We start from the raw sequence: 13115 nt of genomic DNA on the forward strand, positions 1-13115 counted from the left end.
AAAAATTATAATAAAAATTATGAACAAAGTAGACTCATTTTCCAACCTCTCAGAGTTTACGGTTCCAAATTTCGACTTACGATTATTTTTGTATAATTTTTCAAAAAACAGGGGCTGAATGGTCAAAAACAAGAAATTATTTTTATCATGCTAAAAGCTCTTATACATGTTTTAGATGCAAGTTTGTATAACTTATATATACTTTTAAAACATATAGACATGTTACCTTATATGTAGTTAATATATATATATATATATATATATATATATATATATATATATATATATATATATATATACGTCCTTATTGGGCCTAGAAATAATATACATGTTTAGTGGGCTTTAGTGTCCTTTTACATGCTTAGTGAGCCTTAGTGTCCTTTTGCATGTTTAGTGGGCCTTAGTGTCCTTTTACACGTTTAGTGGGCCTTAGTGTCGTTTTACATGCTTAGTGGGCCTAGGTGTCCTTTTACATGTTTAGTGGGCCTTAGCGTCCTTTTACGTGTTTAGTGGGCCTTAGTTGTCCTTTTACATGTATATTGGGCTCGAAATATATACAATCTCATTCCTTTTGAGCCTAGAAATACTTTACATGCTTAGTGGGCCTTAGTTGTCCACTTACATGTTTAGTGGGTCTGGAATATACTTTATATGTTTCTTTTCGCGTAAATTCGATTAAGGATCTAGTGAGACGTGTCGGTTGACACCTATTGAGTGTACAATCGTAGCCTGTAGTTATAACCAGAGTCTCTTGGAGGGAGAGCGGGGGTTTGTGTACAGATCTATACGGGGATGACACCCCACACCTGAGCTGTTCACTACAGTTAGACTAGGGCAGTCTAGGGTGACAAAAACCTTATTCTATTCCGTCGGCGTCCAACAACGCCATGACAGGCGAAATTGTCATTATCTAGTATGGTTATAACGACTCACTTAGAGGAATTAACATTATAAAATTTACGGGAAAACCATTCTCTTTTCTCTTTGGATTACTTGGTAACTTACTCGCGCCGGTACTCAACCTCGGGGGTTGTTTTACCAACATTCTCTTTCACAGACAACATCGGATTATCTGAGGGCATTCTCTTTACATTCTCTTTACATTTTGTTTATATTATCTTTACATTTTCTTCATTCTCTTTTTGCATTCTCGTAAACAATAACACACATGCATTAATACAAGATCAGACACAAATATTTCAAACCATTTCGTTTTAGAAAATATCGGATTTTCTGGGAATATTCGCTTCACTTTTGCAAACAAAAGATAATCTATCACAAGCATGCATATATTCTTAGTTTTATAACGAGATACAAATTATTTTATAGAAATATCGGATTTTCTGAAAACACTATGAGAACTACTCTAAACAAGTGCAAAACCATTTTATACAAAAATGCTTATGAACTCACCAACTTTTTAGTTGACGCTTTTTCAAAACGACTTGTATTCTCAGGGATCCAGTAGCAGGTAATAAGCTCGACTATGCGATCAAGTGGTGCGACTTCAAGAAATTTTACTTTACTTACTTTTGTGTAACTGATGAACAAGTTCAATATGTAAACTATGTAAGTGTGTATTTCCAATGTATGATGTTTGGTTGCTATGTTTCATTCATATTCAATTTTTATGATACTGTACATGAAGTCATCCGCCCCCGGACGTTTCCGCCGTCCCGGTTCGGGGGTGTGACATGTATTGATCATGCCTGACATACCTATGCCTACCTAACAACCTTCCTCTTTTATTAACATCAAACACACCATCCATCTGGTGTTGTATCTTGATCATATGAATTATGATCTTTGTGCGAATTATTTGAAACACATTGCATTGGGTTCGGTGTTGATGATCACTTATAACCCCCCCAATGAGAAGGCTGCTACATCATCTGAATGGACTCACCATGACTTTATCGTTAAGTCACGGATCTACAACACTCTGTCTACTCCTCTTTTGGATATGGTTCTAATGAAAAAGTCTACTACCTATCGAATTTGTGAAAGACTTGAGAAGTTATTTCGTGATAACAAAGAAAGTCGGGCTATTCAACTTGAAACTAAGCTCAATAACATCACCATGGGGGACTCAACTGTTTCTGAATATTTCACCCAGATCAAGAAAATCAAAGACCTTCTTGTCAATCTTGGTGTATCGGTTCCCGAATGACATTTAGTCTCCTACACACTTATGGATTGTCCTCCAAGTTTCACTATATTTCTCTTACTATCCGATATCAGAAACCCGTTCCATCTTTTATGGAAACTCGCTCTATGTTATCAGTGGAAGAACAAGAAATGCTTCAAGATCAACAGAAGCAGAGTGTCACGCTTTACTCGGTTAACTCTTCTTCTCCACAGATTCTCAAAATCGATGGCTCATTCTCTCAAAACCACCATTGTGGTGGTTCTTCTCGTGGTAGAAGAGGTGGTTGAAACCATCATGGGGGTAGGGGAGGTCGCTTTCATGGTCGTGGTCGCTCAAACCAAGGGTAACATCCCCTTCGATCTTTAGCTCCAGCCGCTCGGGCCTATGGTTATCACCAAGTCCATGCAACAGGTGCTCCAATTCAGCCTGCCAAAGGCCTCCTGCCTAGTCCATCTCCTCTAATCCAGCACCCCTCCTTGCCAACAGCTTACAAAACTCATTATTCTTTCGGTCCACCAACATCTACTCCACCTCAACATGTATTTATCACATCACCAACAGCTTCTCCATCAGTTTATGATGAGCTAACCACCATTCCATAAATGTTTAATGCACTGACTCTTAATGATCTTGCTGCTACTGGTTGGTATATGGATACTGGGGCTACCACACATCTTCATTTGGATGTAGGTATTCTTCAATCTGTTTCTGATAATTGCAAGTTTCCTTCTTCTGTTTTAGTTGGGGATGGATCCTCCATTCCTGTAAATAAAGTCGGGCATACTACTCTTCCGTACTCTACTCCATATCGTACTCTTACTTTACAAAATGTGTTAATCACCCCTTAAATCATTAACAATCTCATCGTTGTCCGTCATTTTACTTGTGAAAATCGTTGTTCTATTGAATTTGACACGTCGTTTTACTTGTGAAGGTTCGATGGAACGCTAAGCGTGGACCGGAATTCACATGGGAACGCGAAGACCAGATGAAGCAGAAGTACCCCCACTTATTCTCTCGTTCATAGTTTTATCTTTCAAAAGAATTTCGGGATGAAATTCCCTCTAACGGGGGGATGATGTCAAAACTAGCATTTTTGGCTAGGAAATTTTGTATTCATGTAATCAACTCCAGTGTAACTTGTAACCTAAGTTGAAGTTTTGTGCAAATGATCATTCCAAAAACAACTAGTTGAACCAAAATCCACTCGGGAAGTCCAAAACCAAATACAATGCATCTCATATACTCAACTGTGGGTTCGAAACCCTAATTTCCCAATTCAAACCCTATTGGACTAGAAATCATTTATTGGGCCTAATGGGCCAATAGACTCACAACTTGGTTATTTGGGCTCTAATTGGATCCAATTTCATGAAACTATAACCTTTTGGGCCATGTTGGGCCTAAAATATCTCACTTCACTTTTATGGGCCTCAATGTGCCATAAGAGTTTTTCTTGAACCTAAGTGGACCGAAAACCCATTTTGTTCACTCTTTTGGGCCGTAAACCCCTAAGAGGGCCCAATGGGCCGAGAATTTCCACAATTGGACCTTGCAATTTCAAGAGTATTCAAATTGTAGCCCAACATATCTCCTATTCCCTCTTCTCATCCCATTCTCGGTTTTTGTAATAAAAAAACAGAGAAATGAGGGAAAAATCCTAAGGTAGACAACTCACCATTGCATGGTGAATATCCATGCATAATACCTTACATGTGACAATGAAGTCCCATACATCTAGGCACGTCTTATTACTCTCTCTCCCTTCCCTTTCTTATCCTCGACCTAGGAGAAAACCCACCACCACCCTCACTTTAACTTTAAACACATTCCTCTCTTAACTCTCTAAGAAATTTCAAGAAAAAACCTTCATTTCTCTCTTTAAAATTCCGTGTGTACTTGTGTGTGTGCTCAAGAATACATCATCAAGGTTCATCATTTTGGTAAGATACTTTATATTCTAGTGTTTAACTTTATCATATGACAAATCCTTCATTCATTAACACCTCATTTCATAATCCATGCTCTTAGATCCATCTTAAGTTCGAAAACTCCACTCAAGAAGCTTATTAGGGGCGAGATCCTTCTCATTCTTCATCAAAAACCGAAATCATCAAACCAATTGAGTTCATACCCCCTATTTTCGGTTTTTACTATGTTTTGGGGGGAGAATACAAGTTGTTTTGTGTAGATCTATGAGTATATGCATGATTATGTGTGTTTTTCATGATATAAGTTGTGGTTATGTGTTAAAAACTTCATAAACTTGAAAATATGCTAAAATATGATGATATTTGTAGAACATAACACTTGTTACAGCTTATTATACAAAGAAAAGGTTTAAAACACTTCAAAGTTGTTTAAAACTAAGAAAAGTGCATAAGAGGGCCAAAAATGACAAAATAATCAAAAGTGAGGTTATTATATATAACTCACGGTTTTAAGGGACCAAAAAGGATTTATTTTTTATAAATATGAATCTTTGTGGTATTTGTGATTTTAAAAGGGTTAAAAGTGTAAACTTTCACAAATGGGCCTCATTTTAGGCTTCCACGGTTTTGGGCTAAATTTGTAAATTTTTGGACTTTTTGTGGGCTTAAGTGTCATTTTAAACAAAGTTGAGCCAAAAATGTCATTTTTCGATTATAAGGGATGAAAATGATAATTTTATCAAAATTGGGCCAAAATGGAATAATTACTATACTTTTGGGCCGAAAATGACCTTTTGACAAAAGTGGGGTTAAAAATGTTATTTTACTCAAACCAAGCCCTTAAATGTAAACTTTTGGTTTTAAGGGACCTAAAGTGTCATTTTTACCAAAAATGTGTCTTAATTGTAAATTTTCGTTTTCAAGGACCAAAAATGTCTTTTTTACAAAAAGTGGACCTTTTATGTCATTTTGGTAAACAACTAAACTTAACAACCAACGTAATAACAAACGGATCAATTACGTCATTTACATGCTTATTGGGTTTGGAATATAATTTATCAGGCCAAGTTTCTCACCCTGGGGAGCTCCGGTCTTGTTTGTCAAGAAGAAAAACGGATCCTTCAGAATGTGCATCAACTATCGGAAGTTGAACAAACTCACTGTCAAAAATCGATATCCACTCCCTCGGATTGACGATCTATTTGACCAGTTTCAAGGAGCTAGTTACTTCTCCAAAATAGATCTAAGATCCAGTAATCATCAGCTCCGAGTCCGAGAAGAGGACATTCCAAAAACTGCTTTCCGAACTCGATACAGCCATTGTGATGCCCTTCGGTCTAACAAATGCCCCCGCAACATTTATGGACCTCATGAATCGAGTCTGCCGTCCATTCCTCGATAATTTCGTTATCGTCTTCATTGATGATATTCTCATATACTCTCGAAGCAAGGAGGAGCACGGTCAGTATCTCATCAAATCTCGGAAACCCTAAGAGCTGAAAGGCTATATGTGAAACTCTCCAAATGCGAGTTCTGGATTCGAAGTGTAAACTTCTTGGGTCATGTAGTTAGTGAGGAGGGAATTCATGTGGATCCTTCCAAGATCAAGGCCATTGAAGGCTGGGCGATTCCGAAAACACCAACAGAAATTCGACAATTCTTGGGTCTCGCAGGCTACTACCGAAGGTATATTCAGAACTTATCCAAGATAGCCAAACCCCTCACCACTCTAACACAAAAAGGCGTACCCTTCAACTGGACGGTCAAGCAAGAAGCTGCCTTCCAAACCTTAAAGTGAGCCCTATGTAGTGCTCCAGTGCTATCCTTACCAGAGGGAACCAAAGACTTTGTAGTATACTGCGATGCTTCGAACCAAGGGTTAGGCTGTGTCCTCATGCAGCGTGAAAAGGTGATAGCTTACGTGTCCAGGCAATTGAAGACACATGAAGTGAATTACACCACCCACGATCTCGAGCTGGGAGTCATGGTCTTCGCCCTAAAGATTTGGAGGCACTACCTCTACGGTACAAAGTGCACCATCTTCACGGATCACAAAAGCCTCCAACACATTCTAAATCAAAAGGAGTTGAACATGAGGCAGCGAAGGTGGGTCGAGCTGCTAAATGATTACGAATGCGAAATCAAGTACCACCCAGGCAAGGCTAACGTGGTAGCTGATGCACTAAGCAGGAAAGAATACTCAGGTCGCCGGGTGAAAGCATTATCGATAACCATCCACTCCCACCTAACCTCACAGATCAAAGGAGCTCAATCAGAGGAATTGAAGCCGGGGAATGACGCAAATGAAACGCTGTGTGGGATGGATAAAAACCTTGAAGTCAAAGATGACGGAGCGTACTACTTCATGAATAGAATCTGGGTCCCAAAATTTGGGGGATTCAGAGAGATAGTCATGAACGAAGCTCATAAGACGCGATATTCCGTCCATCCAGGTTCTGATAAAATGTACCTATACATCAAACAACATTATTGGTGGCCAAATATGAAGGCAGAAATCACCACTTACGTGGGAAAGTGTCTCACTTGTACCAAGGTGAAAGTGGAGTATCAGAAGCCCTCAGGGTTTTTACAACAGCCAGTGATACCCGAGTGGAAATGGGAAAGGATTACCATGGATTTCATAACCAAATTACCTAAGACAGCGGACAGATTGGATGCTATCTAGGTGATTGTCGATAGGTAAACCAAATCCGCCCATTTCCTGCCAATCAAGGAATCGTACAAGATGGAAAGATTAACGCGAATCTATATAAGAGTGATCGTGAGACTTCATGGGGTACCGATATCTATTATCTCGGAACAGGATAGTAGATTTACTTCACGATTCTGGCAGTCGCTCCAGAAGGCAATGGGAACACAACTAGACATGAGCACTACGTACCACCCGCAAACCGATGACCAAAGTGAACGAACCATCCAAACACTTGAAGATATGCTCTGAGCCTGTGTGATCGATTTTGGCAAAGCATGGGATACCCACTTGCCCTTAATTGAGTTCTAATACAACAGCAACTATCACACGAGCATAAAGGTTGCTCCTTTTGAGGCTTTGTATGGTCGTAAATGCAGATCACCTCTCTGCTGGGCTGAGGTGGGTGACACCCATCTGGCAAAAGGGAAATCACCAAGTGGCACTCTTACAGGACCCGAGATCATTCGGGAAACGACGGAGAAAATAATCCAAATCAAGGCACGACTCCAAGCATCGCGTGACCGACAAAAGAGCTATGCTGATAAAAGGCCAAAGCCTCTAGAATTCCAAGTCGGAGATCGGGTGCTATTGAAGGTCTCTCCCTGGAAAGGAATGATCCATTTTGGGAAACGGGTAAAACTAAACTCGCGATACATCGGGTCGTTCGAGATTCTTGCCCGAATTGGTCCGGTGGCCTATAAGCTGCAGCTACCTGCGGAGCTCAGCAACGTACACCCCGTGTTCCACGTATCGAATCTGAAAAAGTGTTTATCTAATGAAACCCTAGTCGTTCCCCTGGACGAGATCGAAGTAAATGAGAATCTTTTATTTGTTAAAGAGCCTGTTGAGATAATGGATAGGGAAGTGAAGCGTACGAAACAGAGTCGCATTCCGATTGTGAAGGTTCGATGGAACGCTAAGTGTGAACCGGAATTCACATGGGAACACGAAGACCAGATGAAGCAGAAGTACCCTCACTTATTCTCTCGTTCATAGTTTTATCTTTCAAAAGAATTTCGGGATGAAATTCCCTCTAACGGGGGGATGATGTCACAACTAGCATTTTTGGCTAGGAAATTCTGTATTCATGTAATCAACTCCAGTGTAACTTGTAACCTAAGTTGAAGTTTTGTGCAAATGATCATTCCAAAAACAACTAGTTGAACCATAATTCACTTGTGAAGTCCAAAACCAAATTCAATGCATCTCATATACTCAACTGTGGGTTCGAAACCCTAATTTCCCAATTCAAACCCTATTGGACTAGAAATCATTTATTGGGCCTAATGGGCCAATAGACTCACAACTTGGTTATTTGGGCTCTAAATGGACCCACTTTCATGAAACTATAACCTTTTGGGCCATGTTGGGCCTAAAATATCCCACTTCACTTTTATGGGCCTCAATGGGCCATAAGAGTTTTTCTTGAACCTAAGTGGGCCGAAAACCCATTTTGTTCACTCTTTTGGGCCGTAAACCCCAAAGAGGGCCCAATGGGCTGAGAATTTCCACAATTGGACCTTGCAATTTCAAGAGTATTCAAATTGTAGCCCAACATATATCATATTCCCTCTTCTCACCCCGTTCTCGGTTTTTGTAAAAAAAAAAACAGAGAAATGAGGGAAAAATCCTAAGGGAGACAACTCACAATTGCATGGTGAATATCCATGCATAATACCTCACATGTGACAATGAAGTCCCATACATCTAGGCACGTCTTATTACTCTCTCTCCCTTCCCTTTCTTATCCTCGGCCTAGGAGAAAACCCACCACCACCCTCACTTTAACTTTAAACACATTCCTCTCTTAACTCTCTAAGAAATTTCAAGAAAAAACCTTCATTTCTCTCTTCAAAATTCCGTGTGTACTTGTGTGTGTGCTCAAGAATACATCATCAAGGTTCATTATTTTGGTAAGATACTTTATATTCTAGTGTTTAACTTTATCATATGACAAATCCTTCATTCATTAACACCTCATTTCATAATCAATGCTCTTAGATCCATCTTAAGTTCGAAAACTCCACTCAATAAGCTTATTAGGGCCAAGATCCTTCTCACTCTTCATCAAAAACTGAAATCATTAAACCAATGTGAGTTCATACTCCCTATTTTCGGTTTTTACTATGTTTTGGGGGAGAATACAAGTTGTTTTGTGTAGATCTATGAGTATATGCATGATTATGTGTGTTTTTCATGATATAAGTTGTGGTTATGTGTTAAAAACTTCATAAACTTGAAAATATGCTAAAATATGATGCTATTTGTAGAACATAACACTTGGTACAACTTATTATACAAAGAAAATGTTTAAAACACTTCAAAGTTGTTTAAAACTAAGAAAACTGCATAAGAGGGCCAAAAATGACAAAATAATCAAAAGTGAGGTTATTATATATAACTCACGGTTTTAAGGGACCAAAAATGATTTATTTTTGATAAATATGAATATTTATGGTATTTGTGATTTTAAAAGGGCTAAAAGTGTAAACTTTCACAAATGGGCCTCATTTTGGGCTTCCACGGTTTTGGGCTAAATTTGTAAATTTTTGGACTTTTGTGGGCTTAAGTGTCATTTTAAACAACGTTGAGCCAAAAATGTCATTTTTTGATTATAAGGGCTGAAAATGATAATTTTATCAAACTTGGGCTAAAATGGAATAATTACTATACTTTTGGGCCGAAAATGACCTTTTGACAAATGTGGGGTTAAAAATGTTATTTTACTCAAACCAAGCCCTTAAATGTAAGCTTTTGGTTTTAAGGGACCTAAAGTGTCATTTTTACCAAAAATGTGTCTAAATTGTAAATTTTCGGTTTCACGGACCAAAAATGTCTTTTTACAAAAAGTGGGCATTTTATGTCATTTTGGTAAACAAAACTTAACAACCAACGTAATAACAAACAGATCAATTACATCATTTACATGCTTATTGGGCCTGGAATATAATTTACATGTTTAGTGGGCCTTAGTTGTCATTTTACATGTTTATTGGGCCTGGAATATAATTTACGTGTTTAGTGGACCTTAGTTGTGCTTTTACATGTTTATTGGGCCTGAAATATAATTAACATGTTTAGTGGGCCTTAGTTGTCCTTTTACATGTTTATTGGGCCTTCGTGGTCCATCTACATGCTTGTTGACTTCACACATTCACATACACACTCGTTGGGCTTTGAAAACTAAATGCTTACACGTAAACAATATAAACTGTGCAATTTCATATTCGCGTAAATTTAGTTAAGGATCTTGTGAGACACTTCGTTTAGCACCTATCGAGTGTACAACCGTAGCCTGTAGTTATAACCAGAGTCTCCTGGAGGGAGAGCGGGAGTTTGTGTATAGATCTATACAGGGTGACACCCCACACCTGAGCTGTTCGCTACAGTTAGACTAGGTCAGTCTAGGGTGACAAACCTTACCATAAACACGTCGGCGTCCGAAAACGTCATGACAGGCGGATTAGTCATTATCAAGCATGGTTATAACGACTCACTTAGAGGAATTAACACCAGTATAAAAATTTACGGAATACCTTTACAGTTTGGTAACACGGAAACTTACACTGATAAGACCACAACGTTTTATAGACAGACAATATTGGATTGTCTGGGACCATTCACTTATACATTTTCAAACATTAACACACACGCACTAATACAAGATCGGACACAAACATTTAAAATCGTTTTTCGGAAAATATCGGATTCTCTGGTGTTTACAAAGTAATACAAAACATTTTACTCAAACATGCTTATGAACTCACCAACATTATATGTGTTGACCTTTTCAAATTAACTTGTATTCTCAGGAAATCGTTAAGCAGAAAAGTCGACAGGAACATGTGGACATTGTCATATTTTGTATCATCATACATTAACTATTTGGGCATGTAATATTTAATACAATACTTGATGTAAACAATGATGGTTGTATTTGGTATGTATGATGATGGTGTTTGTCATGTTTCATTTATATTCACTGTGATGGTATTACAAGATGAAGTCACCCATGCCCCCGGATGTTTCCGCCGTCTGGTTCGGGGGTGTGACACACTGTGGATCTATATCCTGTCATAAAACCAAATCAAACCAAATCCTCAAGCCTTTGTCTCCATTGCTCCAGTTGTTTGGCATCAGCGTCCCGACTATCCAGGTCATCATGTGTTCAAGAACTTAGTTGATAGTCGTTTTATTTCTTGTTCAAATAATAAATTACCTAGTTTGTGTGATTCGTGTCAAATGCGCAAACATGTCAAATTTCCATTTAGTTTGTCAAAGTCTATTTCATTGTCTCCTTTTGAACTTGTTCACTCTGATGTGTGGACCTCTCCGGTCAGTAGTATTAGTAGAATTAAATATTATGTTATCTTTCTTGATGATTATTCGCATTATGTGTGGATCTATCCTTTACGTGTCAAATCTGATGTCTACTCCAAATTTGTTCACTTTCTTGCTTTTATTTTAAACCATTTTCAAACCGATATTAAAACTATCCAATGTGACAATGGGGGTGAGAACCGCAATCATAAATTTCAACAAGTTTGTGATCAAAATGGCATTCATATGTGTTTCTCTTTTCCTCATACCTCCCAAAAAAATGGTAAATCCGAATGTATGTTACGTACCATTAACGATATAGTTCATACACTTATTCTTCAAGCTTGTCTCCCTCCCGTGTATTAGGTTGAGGCTCTTTAAACTGCTGAATATCTCGTGAACATTTTACCATCCACTACCATAAAAAATGACACCCTTTTCACAAATTATTTCACAGAACACCTACTTATGATCATTTACATGTGTTTGGCTATCTATGCTTTCCAAATATTATTGCTCCAAATAAATCTCTCCTATATCAACTCCGTGTGTCTTCCTTGGCTACCCAACAAACCACAAAGGATACAATTGTTTAAATCTTCACACAAAACAAATTGTTATTTCTCGTCATGTGGTTTTTGATGAAACTGTATTACCGTTCGGATCTATGACACCCGACATTGCTCCTTCTTATTCCTTCCTTGAACATGATTGTCTTCCATCAGTTTCCTCTTTCATCGAGGACCTCTCTCCTTTGGAGTCTGACTCATCATTTTTTGAATCTCCCATCACCGAGGAGAGTACTCCTCACGAGTCTCCATCTCCTTCTAATTCTTTTGTTGATGTCGATCCTCCCTCCTCGGCTATCACTCATTCTTCTCCCTTGGATACATCTTCTCATCCCATTAATTCTGCCATAGCCACTTCTCATCACCCAATGATAACCCATCTAAAACGTGGCATCAAAAATCCAATTGACAAACTCAATCTTCATGTTGATTCCTCTTCCCCATTGCCTAATACTTATTTACAAGCATTTAAAGATCCTAACGGGCTAAAATCAATGAAATCGGAATACTCTGCTCTTATCTCCAACAACACGTGGGTTCTGGTACCATGACCACAGGGTGCCCATGTTCTTATTTGCATATGGCTATTTAAGAAAAAACTCAATGCAGATGGTTATTTTTCTCACTACAAAGCGAGACTTGTAGCTAATGGTCGGAGTCAGCGGCCTGACATTGACTATGATGAGACATTTAGCCCCGTGGTTCAACCGACCACCATTTGTACGATCCTTAGTATTACGGTCACACACAAGTGGCCTATTAGAAAGCTTGATGTGAAGAATTCATTTCTTCACGGTCATCTACAGGAGACAGTTTATATGTAGCAGCTTCCTGGTTTTCGGGATCATGCTAAACGCGATCATGTTTTCCTTCTTCAAAGATCTTTATATGTTCTCAAACAGACTCCTCATGCTTGGTTTCAACGATTTACTGTCTTTATTACCAGGCTTGGTTTTACTAACAACATGTGTGATTCTTCTTTGTTTATCTATAGATAGGGCTCTCATATTGCTTACTTGATGTTATATGTGGATGATAGTATTCTCAGAGGCTCCTCACCTCATCTTCTGTCCACCATTACTTTGTTTTTAGGCTCCAAATTTGCTATGACAGGTATTGGAGATCTTCATTACTTTCTGGGTATTACTGCCACCCGGACATCTGATGGCTTATTTTTGTCTCAAAAAAATATGCTTGTGAAATTCTTGATCGGGTCTCGATGACGAATTGCAAACCTGCCTCTACTCCTACAGACTTATCTTCCAAGTTTTATAGGTTCAGACCTCCAGTTGACGACCCCACTTTATACCACAATCTAACCAATGCTTTGTAGTATCTTACTTATACTAGACCCAATATCACCTATGCTATTCAGCAAGTGTGTTTATATATGCATGATCCTCATGAGCCCCAATTCACTACTCTTAAGCATA

The 13115-nt window shown here is 38.5% G+C and overlaps 1 protein-coding gene across 1 annotated transcript; it reads left to right on the forward strand.

The window, feature by feature from the left end:
• Positions 1–1792: 1792 nt before the first annotated feature.
• LOC145105015 (uncharacterized) lies at positions 1793–2436 on the forward strand. The gene is made up of 2 exons (XM_079042158.1): positions 1793–2158; positions 2242–2436. Exons 1-2 carry the CDS (start codon positions 1793–1795, stop codon positions 2434–2436), a joined length of 561 nt encoding a protein of 186 aa, XP_078898284.1.
• Positions 2437–13115: the final 10679 nt, after the last annotated feature.

The sequence above is a fragment of the Lactuca virosa genome, chromosome 4 (assembly GCF_052849685.1).
Source record: "Lactuca virosa cultivar CGN04683 chromosome 4, Lactuca_virosa_CGN04683_v6, whole genome shotgun sequence".
Lineage (NCBI taxonomy): Eukaryota > Viridiplantae > Streptophyta > Magnoliopsida > Asterales > Asteraceae > Lactuca > Lactuca virosa.

Excerpts from the sequence above, each read along its gene's own strand:
- LOC145105015 (XM_079042158.1), top strand. The coding sequence starts at position 1,793 with ATGAATTATGATCTTTGTGCGAATTATTTGAAACACATTGCATTGGGT. Across the intron at positions 2,159-2,241 it reads TTGTCAATCTTGGTGTATCG|AAACCCGTTCCATCTTTTAT; the intron begins GTTCCCGAATGA and ends ATCCGATATCAG.